Raw genomic sequence first — 22,272 nt, 5'->3', positions numbered from 1 at the left:
TGTCGCCAGGAAAAAAAAAGTGGGACCTAATCAAACTGCCGTGGGGTCAACCCTTGTGGTTTTAAAGGCCCTTAATGTTGTCCAGCTGCAAAATAAAAGGAATTGGGAGGGGAAGTTGGAAGGAGTGGAGGGGGTTGGGGGGGAATGTGTGGAAAAGAACAGGGAGTCTGGCTTTTATTTTTTTTTTTTTCAAGTGAGTTCAGTGCCAGCCTGGACATTGGCTGTGCAGACTGTTGAGCCATTGTCTGCTCCATTTCCAGAATAGCCCCCAGTTAATCACTTCGGCTTTGAAGGGAATTTCCTCGTGGAATTCTCCACAGAAAATCTAATCAACTGACCTGCCCTCTCAACAATGGAAGGCTTTTTTTTCTCTCTTTCCCTTATTGGGGCGGGCTCTGTAATGTAGCCTTTTGTGCAGAATGAACCCTCCCAGTAGGAGTGGAGAGCGTGTGTGAGTGACTGTGTGTGTGTATGTGTGTGTGTGTGTGTGTGAAGAATGCACACTATCTCGTGTTGGTGAGTGTGTGCTTACTCCCTGACCAGATGCTGCAGTGCGCGGGGCAGCCACCAGCTCTGCATGCGTGTCTGTGTAAGTGTCTCTCTCTCTGTGTGTATGTGCCTCTGTCATTTCATGTCAAAGGTACATTACCTGATTACCTTCCTCGCCTGCCAGATTTTTATCTAGATAATTGGAACTGCTATGGAGGCTGAGCCTTGCCAGCCAGCTTAGGATCTGTAAAGCCATAGTTTGTCCACCTTGTTATCTGTGGCTGCCTGGGCAGAGGAAATTAAAGAGATCCACAGCCAGGGGAGCGCTTCCCACCTCTGACCTCCCCAGCAATCCTGACCAGGACAGTTTGTTAGTACCATCTTTTTGTTTTCAGTTTTTGGTTTGCTTTGGGTTTTTGTTCCCTCGTGTGTGTTATTTTGGCATGTGGATACCTATTCCCCTCCACATCGCACATCGTGTTTTATGGAGTTTGGAGCTGAGGAAACTTTGGTTGGGTTGCCAGGACGTTCGCACCACTTTGTGGAAAGCACGAGCTAACAGTGAGACCGACAGAGTGAGTGACAAGTTGTTTACAGGTTTCCTTGAAGGGGCCTCTGCTATATTTCAATCTGTCAAAGTTGCTTTTCTTCCCTCAGAACAATGCCTGATTGTTGTGTGTGTGTTTGTGTGTGTGTGTGACTGTGTGTGTGTATGTTTCCGTGTGCGCACGGAGAGAGCCTAGAAAGGGGTGAGAAGGAATAACAATTCTTTGTGTAAAAACGCTATTACTAACATTTAATTTTTTTGCTTTATTAGTTAGTAAATGCAGTTTAATTGAGCTTCTGTTAGTATACAGATTTCTCTTTTAATCAGCAGCAAATGCATTTAAAAAAATCATACTGTTTTTTGTGTGTGTGTGTGACTTTTATTATTTAGAGGAGAGAGAGTATAGGAGACGTGTTAAATGAGTTGACTTCTCACATTCGGTGATGTCTAGAAGAGAGAATTAAAAGGAAAGGACAGGCACCCTGAGGTTGTCTAGTGCCTTGCAGCCGGAGCGTGCGGCTCCGCGGAGGGGGGAGCGGCCAGACCCCGCTGCTGGAAGTGCGCTACCCCTTTAAGAGACTGGTCAAGGAGTCCTAGGAGAGGGAGGGGGGAGAGGGGGAGAGAGAGAGAGAGAGAGAGAGAGAGAGATTGAGAGAGAGAGAGAGATTGAGAGAGAGAGAGAGAGAGAGATTGAGAGAGAGAGAGAGAAGAGAAGAGAGAGAGAAAATCAATTGGTTTAGAAGGTTTGGACTCACTTGACAGGTTCAGTTGGAGACGATCATAGGTGGCTGCTGTGACAAAGGGAAATTGTGCTTTTCCAGCATGCTTACTGACCCTGATTTACCTCAGGAGTTTGAAAGGTGAGTACAGTTTTCCCCCCTAATATATTGAAGTACAACTCTCCCATTTTACAGTAGTCTCTGAATCAGTTGGAAGATGCTGCCCTAGAACGTGATTGTTAGAAAAGCTTTTAGCTAGTGCTTCTGCAAGCTTGTTAGCTGATTTTTGTCGTGATTGCCCAGACCAAATTGCACTGATTTGCAAAGTCTCCGAGATTTTTGCTAATGTTTTTAGGTTGCGTCCTCTAACAGGAAATTAAATGAACATTAAGCATCTCTCTCTCCTCCACTCGCTGCTTTTCTCTATGTCATTCACTCTTTTACTTTCTTCCTTCATTGATATTTTTCTCCCCTTCTACACCTTTTTAAATGCTTTTGTGCAGTGTTACCATTTTCAACATCTCTGTCTCGTAATTTCTGGGGTGACAGAAGGTTTTAGTGGTGGTTAAAACGGCGGCTATAAGCTCCTATTTGATCTTTCTGTGAAACTTTGGAAGCTGCTCAGGAAAGCACATGACCTTTTGTTGATATAAGAGAGCAGGTTTTTTTTTAAAAAAGAAAATTTAACATTACAGCAATCTATTAGCAGATTACGCTTGAAATGTCAAAAAAAAAAGGGAAATGAGGATGATCCCTTTCTAAGTTTTAGTGGCGACTTTTTGCGCTAGCTGTTTTAAGCTAAATTTTGATTTACTATATTTCTCCCTTTTGCTATGATGGGGATAAGTGTATTTGTAATTAAGTAGTTTCTTCTTAGAGAAATATGTGCAATATCCTTCCATTTGATGTTGTTGCAAGTAAAGCAGGGCTTTGAAAGAATTTTAGCCCTCTCCCTGTTCCTATAAGTACACACTGCAATTTTTAAATTTGAGTTCTTATCCCAGCATAAGTTCATTTTTTGGAACTATAAATAGAATTTTGTTTGCCATTAAAAAGAATTCAAACTTTGTATTCTGGATGGCGAATTTAAAAAAAAAAAAAAAGCTAAAAAAAGCCAGGATGCATGATACCCAGGCTTTTTTTCATTTTCATGAAAGCTACCTTCTGTATAAACATTTGTTGTATCTGACTATGCAATGCAAGCTAGGTGCTAGACCAGCTGGTTAAAAATATGCTAAGTCAAGCTGTTCATCGCTCAAACGACTGAATTTGATATGAAAAGACGAAAAAAGAAAGGACAAAGATTAAAACATTCTAGAAATGAAGCAATGGAAGGGAAGAAGGGTACTGAGAATAAAATAATGCTTGAATGTGGTCACATATTAGAGAAGCCAATATCAGATCAGAGAAGAAAGTAAAATAGCCGCTATATATACTTTAATAGTTTTCTTTCTTTCATTTCCTCTTTTTTTTTTAATTAAGGTGCATCCTCACTAAATAATTCCAGTGAATGGTTGAGCTTTCTTAACAGTTTTGAATTAATTTTTTCAAAGTTCTGTATATTAACTCTTTAAAATAGTTAGCTTTTGTTTGCAAATATAGCCTGTTTCCTACCTAGATATTGAAATTATTTATATTGGAACATACTATTGCTTAATGTAGCAGTTTGTTAATATGCTACAGTAAGTTTTGTAGCATGCGCAGAGTAGCACTTAAATGATAATATTCTTCAACTCTGTATTTTTTGAAAATAAAACTCTGAGTCTGATTTGTAAGCCTGTTAACAGATTGTTCTTATAAAAGGTAGTTACACATTAACAGGTTGTAGCCTATTTCTCTATACAGGCAAGCTTTCCTGCTGTGAACTTTATTTGTATTTTTTCAATTATCTTTTTTTAAACTAAACTTTTCCCTTTCCTATTCTGATGCTCAAATCTCTTAACTATTTTTTTTCCTCCTCGTGAGAATTTCATTATTTTGTCACCCAGAGGCATGCTTTTCTAACTGGCTAATTAAATAAGCAAGTGATAATCAATCAATAGAGTTGTTAGTATAGACAGCATACTTGGAAATATTAGTAACTAAAATAATTTTGAAAAATGTCATACCATATAAAATTTCTTAATAATTTCCCCTGTGGTTGTAATTGGTAATACATACAAAAATCTCAGTATAAATCATCACTATTTGTTTACATTGAGTTCGTACGGATGAGTGTATCGATAGTCACTCACAGGGAGTAAATCACACAGACTCAATATTGAATATTTATAGTCTCCAAAGGAGGTATATATGCTATAATTATACTATCATATATAGTCAGCTTTTTTTGCCTTTTAAACTATTTGCAACTTTCATTGAATAAGTAGGTCGTATCTATTGAGTGTTAATTTTTATTCTATTTGCTCATCTGATATAGATAAGTTATTCACTCAAACTTAGAAATCTGAAAAGAAGATTTCTAAATGTCTTTATGAAATAGAGAATTTTGCTGTAGAGAATATAAATAAATTGCTTGGGATTCATGTATTTTGGAAGTTTTATGTGATCTTTTTTCTAATTTTATTGGTAGAGTCTTCCTTATCTTCTGTTATTCTTTCCAACCTGTAGACTATTTGGAACTTTAAGGAATATTCAAAACTTAAATACCAGGATCAAAATTTGGATTTAGATTTGTTATGTCTGTATTATCAGCCCCAGAAATGAACATGGTCAGTACTGTCAGGCTAACAAGCAGTTGTTAAATAATTCAGAAGTAGTAACATTTTCATTGTCTGTTAAAAAACGTTCAGGAGGTAAAGCAAATGGAACAGTGATTCTGAAAAGTAAAGAAGTTAAAATATTTTATTTTTATTTTCAGGAGTCCCTGTCATAACTGATTATGATTAATGAAAAACACAATTTTCAGGTGGGAGGTGAAAGGCAAAGTATGTTCTAAGGAATTATTTGTACTCAAAGTCTTTTACATCCTACTATTTAGAGGAAACTTAAATGGCAACTTGTTCTAAATGTTGGGAGCAGCATCATTAGAATGAATGCTTGAATTCTCCTAAAAATTTTTAAAAGAAGACAGTGAATTTATATATTTGAAAATAAATGGTAAGAAATTGTGTCTTAAGGTTTTTCCTTTCAGAATACCATCTATTTTTTATATTCCTAGAATAAAAATATGTAAAATATTTACCTTAAATATCAGTATTAGTTTGTTTCTAATGAATGAAAAAAAGCAATTTTTGATGCTATCAATTATATTGTGGTCTATTTCCTTTTTATTTATATTTATCCTATTTGATTGTAATGTAATAGTTTTATGACTAAGCTACTTGTTACACTTTCTAATTGCTTTATGTTAGAGACTTAATTAAAAAGGAAGTGTAAGGTGATTGATTAAGAAGACAGTCTGATAATGTCTAGAAAGAAAAAAAAAGTTGGGACTGAAGGTAGTGGGATGAAGCAAATTAAGCTTTTAGTATCACCTATATGATTCTTCTCTCAAAACGGGTGCAGACAACAGACTGCCTATTTTCTGCATTTTGAAGGGAGCACTACAAGAGTAAAACCTTCTGCAATAAAAATTTAACTTATTATTTACTTTATATTCCCATCAAATTTATTTGTGGTAACATTGATTAAAGAAATAATTTTTTCACATTAGTGAACTTTTCAGTGTTTTTCTGAAGAAAGAAATATACATCAGGTACTTTGGAAAACTAATTTGTAAAATTACCATGAAAAATTACCATTAGCAGACTGCAAGAATGTCTCTGACATTAGCGGTACTTTAATTACCTAAAGTTTGGCCATAGTAATAAAATATTTATTACCTGGACAGATTTATTCAGCTTAATTAGAAACTTATTTTTTTAACCATTGTGAGCATGAGTGATGAGTACATGCAAGTTAGCAGGTAACCCCTAGGTGTGAATCAAAGGAAAGTTATGTGTTCACGTTCTGTCACCTGATGGCAACTTTAAACCTGCAAGTTTGATATTACCTTTTCAGGATGTTCTGATATCTTTGTTCCTTTTTTAAGTTTCTCATTTACTACTACTTTGTAGAGGAAAAGGTGCCTACAACTGATTATAGATTTTAATCACCATGTCAATAATTTGCAAGCTGAGCTAAGATACTGGGTTGGAATGTAGCTTGCATGAAGCAGTGGAGAAACTACACTTCTATCACACTCACACTGGAGTGCTGTTCTGAAGACTTAGCAGGAGACCTGACTGATTACCAAGAAGAATTAATGGTTAAATGTCAGGTGGCATTGTGTACTGCTCAGTGTTCAGCAAGTTGATAGATATAGAAATGTGTAAATGTTGTGATTACTTCAGATGTTGGTGTGTTCCTTTCTTATCTTATGTTTCTCAAATACAATTAGCATTCAATAAAGCATTTACCTGTTCTTAGGGAGCTTTTAACTAAAATCTGTGTATGTATCACACCTGAGAGGCACATAATAAGACCTGTTTTAATCCTTTAGCACATTACTCCTCCATAGAGTTGGAAGCTATTTCAAATGGGTTACAGTCATGATGCATTTAAAAAGCAAAATTACATTCATGGAGAAAGTCTGATTTTTATTGTCTCTTCTTTCCCCTATCAGTTCTTCAGTCACCTAGTGAGTATGTGTATAATGCAGATGTGTATTATGTAGGTTCAGCACCTCCCTTTTTATAGATTAGTTAAATAAGTTTAACTGATGGATTTTTGTTTTCTTCTGTAATTTGTTATTCATTTGTGCTTTCAGTGAGGTTAACCAGCAGCATGAGAAATAAACCAATCTAGATATTTCTCTTGTGTTAACACACATATAGTTTAATATGTCAAGTTTCTGACTCAGATGATGACAGTCAGAGAAGATGTTCAAAGATTTAACCAAAACGTGAAATATGTTCCTTTTAATGGAAAAATTTTGTTGAACAAGAAGTGGACTAAAACATAGCAAATTCCTCCTTGCTTCATTCATTCTGTCCTTTCGTTTTCATTGATTGATAGCATCATCATTTATATTAAATATACAGTTTGAGTGCTTTATACATGAACATGATCCAAGTGATATTACTAGAGAAGAAAAAATTCTAAAGACTGATACCATTGCCCTTAAGTGAACAGTGTTTATTCGGGCACTCTTTAGAAGAAAGCCTCATATTCCTTCATTTTCATCAGGAACTGATAATGGTTCAGGAGAAGACCTTTTATCCTTTCCGACTTCTGTGTTTTCTCCTGCAGTTTGGAAGCTGCTCTCTCTTCCCGTTAGCATGATCTATTCTTCTCTTCACTTACTAGTTGAGAGTTCCTACATCTCCTCTGGAGATACTGTGGCGTATGGTTCTGCTTGTCCAATAGGGAGGTGTTGCATTTCTACACATTCAGTCTCCTTTTCCCTTGGAGCCTGAGAGTAAAACCTCAGCAGTACTCCCTGCCTTTGCCAGCCTGAGGAGTCAGAGACTCAAAGTTGTTCCCAGCTCTCGCGCCTTCATTGTAGAGCTGCATTCTGCTCAGTGGGCTGCCGAGAAGGACCAGACCGAAACAAGATTTAGAAGAATTCTGGTGAGATCTGTTTTTAGGGATATGGTATTTTAAAAGAATGCAGTAAACAAACAGAATTGTGGCATAAACAAAGATAATTAGCATAAACAATGTCGTTTTAGGACAGGTGGTTTAAAAAAACAAACAAAACAAAAAACCCAAATATGAACCCAACTTGAATGCTGCCAGTTTGGAACCACTGAACCTTAATCTGTACTTCATGAGAATTACCCAGGTTTGTTGATAAACTTGTTAACATGCTTTTTCTGTTTCCTTTGTATCATTTTCCGGTCATTATGCCCTTTTGTCACCCAGCTTGAAAGTAATTAATCTATTACAAGGTAGTTTAAGGACTTTTTACCCATAAAACAAGACAGAAGGAAAATTGGAAACAAAAGCTTGTGGATGCTCATAGACATTTGAAATCAGTGTCGAACCTTAAATCAATTCAAACCCGAACTCGGCTCATTGTATTTCAGATCTCTCTTTTATCTAAGTAACATTTCAGTCACTTGGCTCTTTAGTGTTAATACATTTACTTTTGTCTTGCCTTAGAATTCAGAGATTTTTTTGCTATGACTGAATCATCACTTGTGCTATATGTTTATTTCTAAGTGTTGCTTATTTCTTCTTATTTTTCTCTATGACTTAGTGAAGGTGTTGCAGCAGCAGCGTATAAATGTAGCTGGTGATCATGCAATTTGAGGATGCTAGTTATGGTGAACCACATTATCTAAAACTCCTATGCCGTCGTGATGCATTTTTATCTGGAGACATTTAGGTTTATTACTAAATGACGTTTCTTCTTAATGCCTTGTATTGAAATATTTTGACTTACATGAAACGTGGAGTGTAGTGAACAGAAAGCTGTTTATTTTTCTTGCATTAAGGACCAAAGTTCTTTTCTGAAGTTAAAATGATGTTTTTTTCTGCATTTTCTCATGGAGAATGGGGACCAGGAATTCAAAGTAGGTATCTCTGGTATTCTGTAGCCCTTTTCTTTGCTGAAATGAAAGCATTTGTGAATGAGTTTTGGTTTCTTGGAGTTATAAAGATGTGTGTAAACTAGTAAACCATGTCTCATTCATGTGCTATGGAGATTTCTCGTACTTCAGGGACAAAAATAATTTGGCTACTAACGAATTAGGGCTACCTGCCAGTGCCAACACATACTGTAGGTAAGAGGAACACTATAAAGAAAAGCTGCTGGCAGCAGATCCGTTGAAACTTTCATATGTAACAGCGTTTCTATTTCTGCTCTTCACATCTTTGGAAGAATGTGTTTTTTAGAAAAGAAAATGTTAAAAAACAGAAGATAGGATCTTTCTTAAAAATGTATTAGTAGCTTCATTTTTAATATTTCTCATTATGGGGATGCATAGGGTTTCATTATGTTCTATGTTCCCCTACCCATCCCAGTCATTTCTGTCACATTGAAACCTAAGAATCAGATGCAGTGAGGATAGATGTAATATGAAGAAATGAAATTCACTGTATAGGGCCACAAAAAAAAAGGTACTCTCAAAACCTTCTAAGATTTTTATATTGGCAGTTTGAGAGAGTTAGATCAGTTGGGACCCTGAGCAGCAGTTTCGTGAAGAATGTGTCCCCTCTTTTAGGGCTTCAGGAACATTATTGAGAAAAGAAGAGAAAGGGTTAACCTGCTTTGCTTGTTGATAATTTTTTAACCTAGCAGTAAAAGAGGACACAGGCCCAAATAGTGTTTTCTTGAGCTTTTTAAATCAAAATTTATTTTAAAGTGTAGTAAATGATTTACTTTAGTGCTGATTTTGGTTTTGTTTTCTGTTTTTATATTAATTAGGGTGAGGATACCAAGGGGTTAGGTTGTTTGAGAACTAGTTGTGGAACTTTCACATATGATCTGTTCACTTGTCATTTTTAAACAATTTTATATTTATCTAATAAAAAAGCATCCTGAAGAAAGAGAAACACAAATGTTGAAAATGAGAAATACACCTTCACATAAGAGAACACACAATGAAAAAAGTAATGGCTTATTTATGCTATTAATTTTCATTCACAGTTATATAGGTTATTTGACAAAGTTCTAAAATATTTTTGTTCCAATTCTGAAGGTAAGGTATTATTTGCATACAATTCTTCCTTTGGGTTATTTACCTGGGCCAGAGTTTGTTGGGCAATAATTTACAAAGTCCAAAGACTTTTTTTACTCCTTTCCTGATGTTCCTTTGTTTTACTCCCCCCTCCCCCTTTTTATTTGCTATTGGGTTTCATCATATGTTTGCAAAGAGTTTGCAGGAAAATGTCACATAAAATTAATGTTAACATTTCTTTTTTTTTATATACACTAAAAAAGATCTATGTTGAAGCTTCATTAGGATAAGGTATAGTGTTCCTATTCTTTAGAAGAGAAAGGAAAGAACTTGTGATCAAACTATTCAATTTTTCATTCATTCGCTAATTCCACTTTGACCTTGAATGAGTGGTAACTGAATATACAATATCAGATTCAGATTGTCATCTCTCCCATAGTATTATCAGGATATGAAGAAAACTTTTATGTAATATTCAAAGTACCATTAATCAAACAGAACACCTAGGAATGGAAAAACAAAGATAACAATGAATGCTATTTCTGAGGCAAGAACTTCTGTTTCCCTCCTGTCCTAAACATAGCTACAATTTGGGAAATAGAGGAAAAGGTATTGTTTTTAGAGCCCTAAGGATTATGGGATTTAAATATGGTAGTATAATTGTTTATAAAAATCTGAGCATTACTGGAAAAATAAAATGGATCTAATTTGACCTATAAACAGTTTAGGAATATTTAATGCTTTAAAAGCATTCTTCTAGAGAAATAAAAGAATATTCAAAAGATCCTGATAGCAATTTAAAGCATCAAAGTGAAGGAGCAGAATATATAGACTTTTATAAGTAAATTAAGAGATAATTGGGAGTCACTAGCAGTTATGTGAAGAATTTATTTTCGGGAATGTAGTAGTTATACACATATACACATAGAAAAGTTTGGAATACAGGAGAAACTTTTTCACTTACAGGGTAATTGAATTTTGAATAAGTTGATTTTGAATAAATCCTACCAAGGCTTGATGAAGCTGCAGTTTAGAGGAGAAAATCTTGAAATGAAGAAATATTTTATAGAAATACAAACACGATTCATTCCCACTTTGTCATTTACAACACAGAATCCTATGGCATGAGCTATAGGGACATAAAATAGTATTCCAGTTTTAAAAAATCTGAAAGTGTTGTTGTGGTGCATATTTAATGGAAAGTTTGAATTCAAGAAGTTGGATAAATCAAGGTATGCTTGAGGAAAATTTGGGGATATTTGAGATTTTGGATTGAGATGAGAAAATTGAGTGTTAGAGGCGTAAGGCATACATATCAAATAGACTTTTTTTTTTGGTGGATTTTGAGTATTACTCCTGAAGCATTGAGCCTTTTCTCTTTGTTGATAAAAATTTACCTTTGTCAATATCTTCACTGATTTTCTCTTTGGAAGTGTAATAGCAGAAGTGTTATTAGCTGGGTGTAAGACCTCAAGTTCTAGTTCTTCCCTGCAGCCTGAGAAGAGGTTTTAGGTCTTAGTGTGTGTATTTGTAAAATGTGAAGGTAGGCTGGATAATTTCTAACATCTCTCAAGTCTAAATTTCATCACTTTGAGCTACATTTCCTCACGTCAGTTTCATCACTTTGAGCTACCTTTGAAAGATCCCTAGCTCCTTATTCTGATGGTCAGAACTATTACATTGATGCAGCTATCTGGAGACAGAGTATCTCCTATAACCAGCCTTTACATGTGCAATCACGTCTCAGTTCCAATGAGTGGTGTCGTGCAGGAACAAGTAACCATAGTATATTTTAGGAGTTTTTAATCTAAAGTACTATGTATAATTCTAATTTAGGATTAAGTGCTTAAATTTGCGACGAACTATTTTGAAGCTAAGTGTTTCAAAAGATAAAATTTATATTCTATGTGTCAACTATTACAAATATTGTGAAAAATAAATTACATATGGATTACTATAGAAGGCACTGTGGGGGAATATGAAAAGCGTGAGAGTGGCGTTTTAGGTCAAAGAGCTGAAAGTCTATTTATAAGGATAAGATAAAAGAAAAAAAATTAGACAGTAGAACATTAGAACAACATAGGGGCTCTGAACCGTATATGTCTCTATATGAGTAAGTAAACCACTGGGCTGGATAGTGGCAAGATCAACCAAAATTACAAACAGGTAGTCCAAAGAAAGATTTTAAATGATTCTGAAAATAAATTAGAAAACTATTATCATTAGCATCAGGCCAGCAAACCTAATATGCATTAGTTGGTGGTTGGCAATTTTAAGAAAAGAAAAGTTAAATTCTATGAAGCGAGGAGTAGAGGAACAACCAATGAAAGATGCATTAAAAATCTTTGCTATCTGAGAGGACGAGCTTCACATATTGTTAATATCTTACATTCGGCAGATTGCATGCTTTTTTTTTTTAACACAATATTTGGAAAAAAAAGTGTTGTTATACTATCGGCAACATAATCTTTGACTACATATCCAAGGACCTTCCATGCTATCTATACTTTGAAAATATGACTGTGGGCTCATGAAGTCCTTGTACAAATTAGTTATAAGTTTAAAAAATAGATTCATATATTTGGGATGACATAGGAATTGGCTATATGTTAAAATTAATTCTTTACTTAATAATTACGATGGAGAAGTTTTTATTCTATTCTTGCCACTTTTAATTTAGGAATAAAGAATGGGTGTTATTCTCTTATTCTGGTATGGATATAAAGGTTGTTAAAAAAAAAACAAACAAACAGAAGAGGACCTTATTGATCCAGAACTACTTTTAGAACTAGGACCAAGGGAAATGTGCAAACATCCTACTGTTAAACAAGAAAGAAAATCTGGAAATCATCCCAGTTGGGCAACTTACTGCTAATATATTTTACAATCCAGCATTTAGTTATATACAAAGTTGGCATAGGTTCCTACAGTTTCTAAATCAAGAATTAAAACTTTGTGATGTATAAGTCACTTTAATTCCTTGGGTTTCAGCCATGCATCTATAAAATGGGCTTTAAAATGAGTATAAAATTATTTATCTCCCGATGCTAATGAGTCATCTCAAACTTATGAAAATTTATAAAAATATTTGGATATCTCTGAATTCAAGCCACTGAATTCAAACTTTAAAAACTAGGTTTAATTTTTGGCAAGTGTAAAATGATCAGCACTTCATAAAAATTATATATTTCTATTTGATAACATACGAGTTTGATATTTAAAAATTATTTTAACATATAAAATAATAGCTATCAGAAATTTATTGACTTATTTTTTTAAATTATGTAGTTAATGAAACTCTAATTGTTTTAAATGCACTTATGATTACTGATCCCAGATAACTTGCACCTCAATAGCAGCAACATAGCTATAGTTTCCTCTGAATGGTTACTGCTAATAATGAAATAGCCTAAAAACACCTCTCTTCACCTTTTATATGTAGGAAATCTGATGCACTAAAAGTTGTTTTTGCAAGTATCCATATATCAAGTCTTTAAGTAATGAATTTGGTGATTTAACATATTCCTGTGCTTTAACCTATGCAAATTAAAATTCATTTATTGTGTATAATCATAAAAGTGAATCATTTTATAGAACAAATTATCGGACAACAAAAAAGAGTGATTTTTCTGTTATGGTAAAAAAAGTCACAAACACTATTTATTGCTTTTTGAAGTGTTATGTGTACAGATATTTTAAAAATTAGAAAATATTAAGTAACTTGAAGCAACTTATCTGTACAAATACAGTACATCATAGATTTTCATAGTAAAAGTAACACGAGAGGTTTTTGCATTAGCTACCTATTTCTTAGACTGTAGATGAAGCTTGGAGAAATTTATAGATTTCTTTTTATGGGTAGCTTTATAACAAGCAAACAAAAACACCCAAGAATCAGAACCTTTATTTTTGATACGAAATTGTTTTCCACTGATATAATCTGTTGAAAGCCAGAAGCCATCCAAAGTGCTGATACCAATTTAAGAAGATGATCTTTTGCCTTAATTATACATCTGGGAAATATTAGCTGAACATTTTGTGGAGAACAGTGAATACCTTATTTGCCAGTTGTCTAAAATGCTGCTAATGATCGACATAGTGCCAGTGTTTTGATGGCTAAAACCTAGGCTGAATATGAATACAAAGAACACAGTTGGGGGAAAAAAAGCGCACATTTTATACAAAACAGATTTCAACCATCTGCTTGGCACTTAAGTTTGCGACTATAGGCGATATATGAAAGAGACCACTGTCCACGTTATGAATGGTATCACTTTTATTGGTACCTTAGAAAAACCGTAGGGTTTTGAAAGCATATATAACCGCTGATTTTCTTCAGCTAAATAATGAAAACAAGGGCTTCAGCCAAAATTTTGTTCCCCCTATAATCTCTTCTATGTCAGTCTTCTTTTCCTAGCAAAATGGGTTTCGCTAATAAAGTAGGTCTTAGTGCTAGACCTCAGAATATTAAAATATACCAGACAACACTACACAAGTGGCCCTTAGGACGAGAACCCCAGATGGTTATGAGATAAAATACTGTTTGCTTTAGGAATAGGTTATGTTCCTGAGTCTGTTGCCTGAATACTATGGTGCATGTCAAATCAGCATGGAAGTTAATGGTCCAGAAGCACTTTTGAATTTAATGCTTTCCCATTTGTTCTGAATTTATAGTATTAAATCAGACCAGTGCTGTTTCATCACTAGCTCAGTAAGGGAAAATCCTGCTATAGATAGTAAATTATAGGCAAAATCTAATTATTTGACCCATTTCATTTACCTTAAAGTTATAGGAGAAATCCTCAATAAAAGAATATTGGCAAATATTATATACTAGAAGCTTTTGACTTTATAATAGTAGTTGGTAAGAGCAATTATAGACTGTTACTTAGCACATAGTAAGCAAAAAAGCAATTTTTTGACCAAGTTATTTGACCTATTTTATTTTCCTTAGCTGAAGTATATTTTGTATTTTTAAATATTAGGAAAATTGAACTATTAGAATGTGTTAGCTTATTGATTTGTTTATGTTGTATGAATTTCCAAAGATATATTGAGACCTTTTTAGCTCTTGAGGAAGAAGGATGTGATTTAGTAAAAAGTATAAAGAAATGCTCTCAGAATTCCTCTATATTTGTGTTTTCCAATATGGTAGCTAGTAGCCACATGCACCTATTGAGCTCTTGAATTGAGATTTGCTGTAAGTATAAAACACACACTGGAATTTGAAGACTTAGTTTGAAAGAAAGGATGTAAAATATCTTACTAAGATTTTTTAATATTGATTCTGTATTGAAATGACAATATTTGGATATATTGGCTTAAACAAAATATTTTATTAAAGTTATTTTCACCTGTTTCTTTTTGCTTTTTTAATGTGGCTGTTAGAAAATTTGAAATTACATGCTCGGATTTGTGGCTCACATTATATTTCTATTGGATGGCGCCGTTTTACCCCCTTCTGTGGAGGGAGGAAAATTAAAACTTCTATCTATATCTAAATTCTAGTTGTTCACGTCTCAGTTGGGTAGCAGTGAAGCAGAAAGACTTAAATTTTTATTAGCTGTCTTTCTTATTAGCTTTCTTCTACAAGAAGGCAAAATTTTAGCACTTTTAAAAAGACCTAGTGGTAACTCTGACTGACTTGCACAGATGTTGATATCATTTACCCAATGAATGCTGTTAGTTTCTGCAAACTGCCATGGAGTTACAGTGGAAAGGAAGATGTTTGCTTAAAGTTTGTATAGATGATTTTAAAGAACATGTTTAAAAAGGACAATTAATTTACTTTTTGAAACACCACTAGATGTATCTGTAATTTATCCACTGGGTTTTAAAGAAGTTTGTGGTGGGGTGAGACTACCTTCAGCTTTTGCATCCAGCTGATACTACACAGTTTCTAAAATTGACCCACAAGATGTGATTCAAGCTCTTTCTATACATATAGAGATATAGTTATAGAGAGAGATATAAAGATAGCACTAACATTCAGTATGTACTTATTATGTGCCAGACTTAGCCTCACAATAATCTTATTTGTTATCCACATTTCGCAAATGAAGAAAATGAAACAGAGAGAGTTGCCTAATTTCTCACAGGTAATAAGTGGCAGAGCTGGGATACACCCAAACAGTCCACATGCAAAGACCTTACTCTTAATCATCAAATTGTAGTTTCATCTATGTAAGAAAGTGCTTTCAGAATTTTATAATCTGTTATTTATTTTAGTGGCAGAAATGTCTTTATTCATTTTAACAAATATATTTTACATGCATCCTATACCAGGCATTATTTTAGTTGCTGAATAAATGACACTATAAATAAATAACAACCAATGGTTGTGATATAAACTTCTTATTTCTTCTCTCTGAATGAATTCATTCATTCAGGGCACAATGGCACAAAGTGCTGTGCCAGGCAGTGGGTATCTAGACATTTGGACAGTTATATTAAGGGTTTCTTGGTAAAGGCTACTTGGAACTGTTTTCAAGAGATTCCAATTTCCAGTGCACATTATAGATGAAAACTCCTTACTGTGAGAAGTGTAACTGTAAAATTTCTCAAGTATCTCTTCCTTAAGTCCTTTGCTATGGACTAGCTATTGAAATAATATCTATGGACAGGCAGTGTCTTTGCTCAAAAAGTTTATCTGATTAGTTTTTGCCATCTTAGTTGGGAGGAAGCCTCTTTACAGTATAGTACATTTTTTACAGAATAGTAATTTTATAGTAATTATGTCAATATTCACATCTTACATGGAAAATTGTGTGAATTGGTAAACAGTGATATGCTTAATATGATATTAATCTTTTCATCTAACTTGTAGCCATGACATACTAATTTTATTTGGGTAACACGCAGGGGTGTTGGTAATTTTGAGTAGAAAACTCAATCAGGCATGATAAAATAATGTGGCTAGTAAAAAGACTGCAGGTTCCTGGGAACAAGAACGCATGTGAGAATGGAGATGAAACTTATGGTCTTATTCCATGGAATTTTTCACTTTTACTATGAAAGTAATATATATTAATATGGATTTGAATTGATCCGTGGATCTATGTTTTAAGTCTTGACCTTTTAAGTGTTCGTCCATATATAGATAGGCTGAGGCTTCTGGTTCTTTCTTTGATTTCTTGATAGTTTACTATGGAGAAACCATCTAAGAAGGTAACTTTAATACATTAATATTATTTGATAGAGTCCATATCCACATTTTCTAATTGTCCCAGCAATGCCTTTTACAGCATTTTTTTCTCTTTAAATCCAGGATTAAGGCAAGCATCAGGTATTGCATTTGCTTGTCATTTGGAGTCAGACTGCTTAAATTTATTTTACAACTCCACTGCTTATTAGCTATGTGATTTTTGAAAGTTACATGAACTCTGCATACCTTAGTTTCTTCATCTCTGAAATGGGGGTTATAAGAATTTTCATCTTTTAGGTCATTTTACTGCTTAAATAAGAAAGCATGTGTACCTTAGTATGCTCAAGAAATGTGTATTATTATTTCCTTGAACAGGTTTTAATCGTGTAGAAAGAATTCCAAGAATATTTCAGATAATACGGCAAGTAACATTGGATTGCATACTGATGTATAGATATCAAGTACTTTACTTAGTAAGTAATGTTGTAGCCAGTGGTTTGTACAGGATTTATTAGAACTTTAAGTACTTCCTAAAAGGATTAAAAGACTTAAAATAAAATGTTTATGTCACAGAATCACTTATATTTTACATATTATACATATATAATACATGTATTTGTGCTATATAAAATATAATATGTACATATATTATGAAAATATATATGATGCTCATGTTTAAGTTTATATATATATGTGTATGGATAGATAAAATAAGGGGAGAGAATTATTTCTAAAACCTTGGCCAAGACTAACTCTTTGTTACCTGACAATCATAATGAGGTTAATGGTTATCATTTTCTGAAAAAAATAAGAAGTTTACCATTATATCAGTAATCACAAGGGTTTTGGGGGGCCCAGATATCTGAGGGAGTAATTTATTTTGTGAATCCTTAAATTATTTTCAATAGCAGTATTGTAGGAGATTCATAAGGCATTCTTCACATTGCCATATTTAGTAGAGACCAGATAAGAGAAAGAATATTGAATGATAACTAACTTAGTGAAGGAAAGCATTTCTATAAGTAGCTGAACTAATGTTTGCCAGGTATGTAGATTTCCTGGTGAAAGGATACTGGCAGAGATCTAAGAAAAGGCTAACATGTCCCTTAAACTATCTTCTTTAAATAACAGTTGTTACATCCAAGCTGTTGCTAAGAGATGAGGAACAATCAGTTCTTGACTGAGTTGTATTCTTGCCTAGATTGAGGGCACTCCCACCTCTGTCCTTAAATTGACTCTGGGTTTAGCAGACAATAGAGACAAAGCAAGAATTTTCCTCAGGAAACACTTTTGGATCTGCTTGAGTACCTGAAGAGCATCCCATTGCGACCCTGGGCAATAGTATGGTACAACATAGCAGGGGTTATCTTCATTTGAAGCATGTTAAGGCTGTCTATTATTAATTAATTGTCCACTCTGATAAATGTGTTGTTTCTGCAGATTTTGAGCAATACAGCATCTCACTGGGCCCTCTGGATTGACTTAAAAGTCGTCCCAAATTAACTAAATGAATTAAATTAGCAGATCATTTTACATGCTTTCATATGATTTACTAGCACATCTACGTTTAGAGTGATGTAGACACAGAAGCATTCCCATCTTGATTGATTCATTTAAAAATATTTAGTAAATACTTACTATGTGAATGATTTGTTTGGCAAGGTGAAAGTACATATCAATATGAATAGAGGAGTGAGAGGTGAATGCAGGAAAGCGTGTAGGATAAAAATGACATTTACAATTTATCACTTTGTTAATATGAGAATATCATTTAAACGTACCACTATTTTCCATTTGCAAACTAAAGTATCACCAAAACTGATGGTTTTGGTTGAGGCATAATTATCTCAACCTGCTCTTTATGACAACATTTAGGCATTTACAGATCACAATGGCAAATCTAACTCAGAAGTGCTGAAGATTTTTGACTTTAAAAATTTGCTACAATTGAAAACATCCTAGTCATCTAAAAAAAGGTCAGCTATTCAGATATGGAGCTGTTCTTAATGTTTCCCTTTCTTTTTTTATTTCAAAAAATTCTAAGTCTACAGAAAAGTTGAAAGAGCAGTCATTGAGCATCCATATACTTTCCCCTAAGTTTCACTATTTATTAGCTTTCGGCTCCTTACTTTCCCTTTCTCTCTTTCTTTCTTTTTTCTTTTCTGATTCATTTGTGAGTAGGGTATTCTCCTGCATAACCACAATAACATTAGCATATCCAAGAAAGTAACTGTAATACATTAATATTATTTAATATAGTCCATATCCACGTTTTCTAATTATCCAAGTAGCCCTTTTATAGCTTTTTTTCTCTTTAAATCCAGGATTAAGGCAAGCAACAGGTATTGCATTTACTTGTCATATCTCTCTAGATGTCTTTTAATTGTAAATATTACCCTGCTATCTTTTTGTCTTGACATTTACGTCAACATTTTTAAGAGTCCAGGCTATTTGTTTCATATGGGTGCCTTTTAACATATGGTATCTCACAATCTGGATGTGCCTGATTATATCCTCATGATTAGATTCAGTTAGATATAGACTTTTAAGACAGGTGGTAGACCATTGTCCTTTTTTAGATCACTTAAGATTATAATTAGATCTGTCAGAAGTGGATACCTACCAAGTTCAAATTTTGGTGTAGCAAATTCATGGAAAATGTGTTTGTGTTTTTTTTAATTGGCTTAGATTTTAAGAGCTCTAATCTGTGATCAGAAAGCTATGTGAGCCGTGGTGATTTGTCTGTCAGAGAGCTCTTTGTTACTAGTTGGTACTAGTTGAGAAAATAGGGCTTCCTTAATCCAAGAAACCATCATGACTTATAAAGTCTGCTCTGAAGATGGCCATAAATACCAAAACTTTTGCAGGTAATAATCTAAAAATATTTATTATTAAGTCTGTGTTAATAGCATAGCACTGTAAAAGTATATTTTGTTACATTGGAATTCATACTTAGAACTGCAGTGTTCACTCTTTATGAAAAACATGCTAGAAGTCAATTACCTCAGTCAAAAAAAATCCAACTCTTTTCCTCATTCTTCATGCACCATTCTCACATTTTGAAAATTGGAAATAATCCTTTCAAAGTTTCTAAGATATTTTGTAAATTTTGAAAAGAATTTAGAGGCAAGTACAAGCTATCCTTTTCTGTTTTAAGTCTACCACTCTATTTAATAAATATATGTTAATATATATATATATATTTAAAGATTGACACCTGAGCTAACATCTGTTGCCAATCTTCTTTTTTTGTTTTGTTCTTCTTCTTCTCCCCAAAGTCCCCCAGTACATAGTTGTATATTCTAGTTGTAGGTCGTTCTGGTTGTGGTATGTGGGATGCTGCCTCAGCATGCCCTGATGAGCGGTGCCATGTCCATGCCCAGGATCCAAACCAGGGAAACCCTGGGCCACCGAAGTGGAGTGGGCGAAATTAACCACTTGGCCACAGGGCTGGCCCCTATATAAGATATATTTTTTTAAAAGATTATGGAATGGAGATCTTTTTTGTTACCAAGATTTTCCAATTCTCTTCAAACAGAGAATTTAACAGTTTGAAAATTGCCCCTATTTAAAGCGTACAGCACAGGCTCTAGAATCAGGTGTCTGTGTTCAGATCTTGGCTGTATATTTCACTACCTGTGTGATAATGGCTAGTTTCTTCACCTCTCTGAATTTCATTTTCCATTTATGTAAAAAAAAAAATTGTAGCTGTTAAGTAATTGAATATAAATAAAGTGCTTATAACTGAACCTAGGTTAGTAAGCAGTAAATACGTATTAGCTAATTATTACTGATGGTGAATTGTCAATATTTTCAGTCACTAATAGAAATTTTTGAATGGCACTTGAAAGAACAGATTTTTAAAGCAACAGTAAAATGTTTGTGCATCCTTCATGAAATATTTATTGAATACTTTGTATATATTAGACAGTGCAAGCTTGTGGAGATTTAATAATGATCAAGACACATATGGATCTTGTCCTCATCGAGCTTATAGTCTGATAGGGAGACAGACATTAAACAAATTGCAATAAATAGAGGCAAATGTTTTGAGTGAAGAAGTGAGTACAAGGCCTTATGGGAGCACACAAGGAGACCTAATCATGGTCTATGTGTTAGAGGCTTTTTGAGGAGGGGTGAGAATTGAAGATGAAGAGTGATAGAATTTTCCAGACCTAAGCAGTCATGTGAGTCAGAAGTGTGGGCTCTAGAGTAAGAGTATCTAGTTTACAAGCCTGGTTCAACCACATGCAAGATGAGTTCCCTTGGGTAAGTTGTTTAAATTGTCTGTGCCTGCCTCAGTTTCTTCATTTGTGAAGTGGTGGTAATAATAGTGCCTACCTCATAGGCTGGTTCTGAGGATTAAAAAAGATGATTCATGGACAACTCAGAACTGTCCTTTTAAGTACCAAATAATGTTGGCTCTATTATCAGAGGATTCAGCTTATACAAAGTCGTGATAACACTGGTATAATCAACTGAAGGGCCTAAAGTGCCTCAACTTATTTCTTGATGCAACTGTGTCATTATCATGTTCCCTTCAGCTTTCATCCTCTTTCTGCTGTAAATGGTTACAGAACTTTCTTTTGTAGGTTTACGTGAGTCTGATCTTCAAAATATGTCAGAATATCAAGCTGAACATATTTAGACTTTTCCTTGGTGTGTCAATAATGGCATTTTGTGAGAGCAAAAAATAACCTAGTCAAATTGCTGCAGTCAGGTAAATTTTAAATGGCTTTGAATGAACTAAAAATGAAGCATTCTACCAGTGTTCTTGGAAAGTTTATGGAACAAAGTCTGCTTTACCAATGTGAACAACTTAGCCATTTTCTCTGCGTGTTGCCCTCCTCCCCACATGACTCAGTAACATAGTTACATTTATTGGTTGTTTACTTACTTTTAATGCCCTTCATTCCACTAAGGTTTGTAAGGGGTGAGAAAGGGAGCTCTAGAATGCATGGTTTGAATTGAAAAGAGACATTGTGTGGTCAGAATGAGGATGAGTGGAGAAATTGTAGGGAAGTTTTGGTTTTGAACAGCCTGTTGATTGTCCCTTTTTATTAAATGAAAATGCTTCAGAATCATTTAATTTGATGAAACTGTTAAGTTGTTATTATCCTGCTCATTGATGGAGTCTGATAAACTTCAGTGCTTTTTTTTAACTGCAGAATGTCTAAATATAACATTTTCTGTTGATTCAATACAAGCGGTCTTGTTATGTTAGGGCTCAAAACAGAGTAGTTCTGAAAATTGTTTTCACAAGGTATTAGATATCCTCAGGTGAAAATGTGTATGTTTGTAAAAATTAAAGATTGTTATGCAAGTAAGTATAGATTATACTTATCCTGACATGTGCTATTTAATTATATTCTCTGTTGTGACATTGCTTATGACCAGTTGGATTTTGTGTTTTTAGAAAGGTGGTTGGTTTTCTAAATCTTTCGCATTGGCCTTAATTATGCTTTTTCTATATTGGATATTTACTGTCAAATGCTCAAGTAAAGGCCAGCTCGATGACATGTGAACTTTGACTCATACTTTGAAGACCTCTGAATTTAATTGGCTATCCAGTATTATTCAGATCACAATACTGAATTTAAACTTTTTTTTTATTAATGAAAAAAAAGGATAGGAGAGAAAGGAGCAACATTACCTTTTTAACAGTTTCTCAACTGATAGTTTTGCTTTTGCTTTTTTTCCATTTATATCATGGTCTAATATATAATTTTGTTTCCACAATGTAACATACTTTTATAGGATTTTTTA

The 22,272-nt window shown here is 34.0% G+C and overlaps 1 protein-coding gene across 44 annotated transcripts in view; it reads left to right on the top strand.

Moving 5' to 3' along the window:
- The window catches only part of SOX5 (SRY-box transcription factor 5), a 947,484-nt gene that overhangs the window by 553,289 nt on the left and 371,923 nt on the right, over window positions 1-22,272 (top strand). For 2 of the 44 annotated variants that reach the window (XM_008512790.2, XM_008512789.2), the window contains exon 1: window positions 466-1,896. The exons of 39 other annotated variants lie outside the window; for them this stretch is intronic. In XM_008512790.2, the coding sequence (XP_008511012.1) occupies window positions 1,859-1,896 (38 nt within the window). In that variant the 5' untranslated portion in view covers window positions 466-1,858. Of the gene's footprint in view, window positions 1-465; window positions 1,897-7,206; window positions 7,309-22,272 lie in introns of those variants that run through there. 3 more of the 44 variants (XM_008512797.2, XM_008512796.2, XM_008512793.2) reach the window with 3 other exon arrangements.

This window comes from Equus przewalskii, chromosome 5, assembly GCF_037783145.1.
Source record: "Equus przewalskii isolate Varuska chromosome 5, EquPr2, whole genome shotgun sequence".
NCBI lineage: Eukaryota > Metazoa > Chordata > Mammalia > Perissodactyla > Equidae > Equus > Equus przewalskii.
This window is presented reverse-complemented; position numbering and strand designations above follow the sequence as displayed.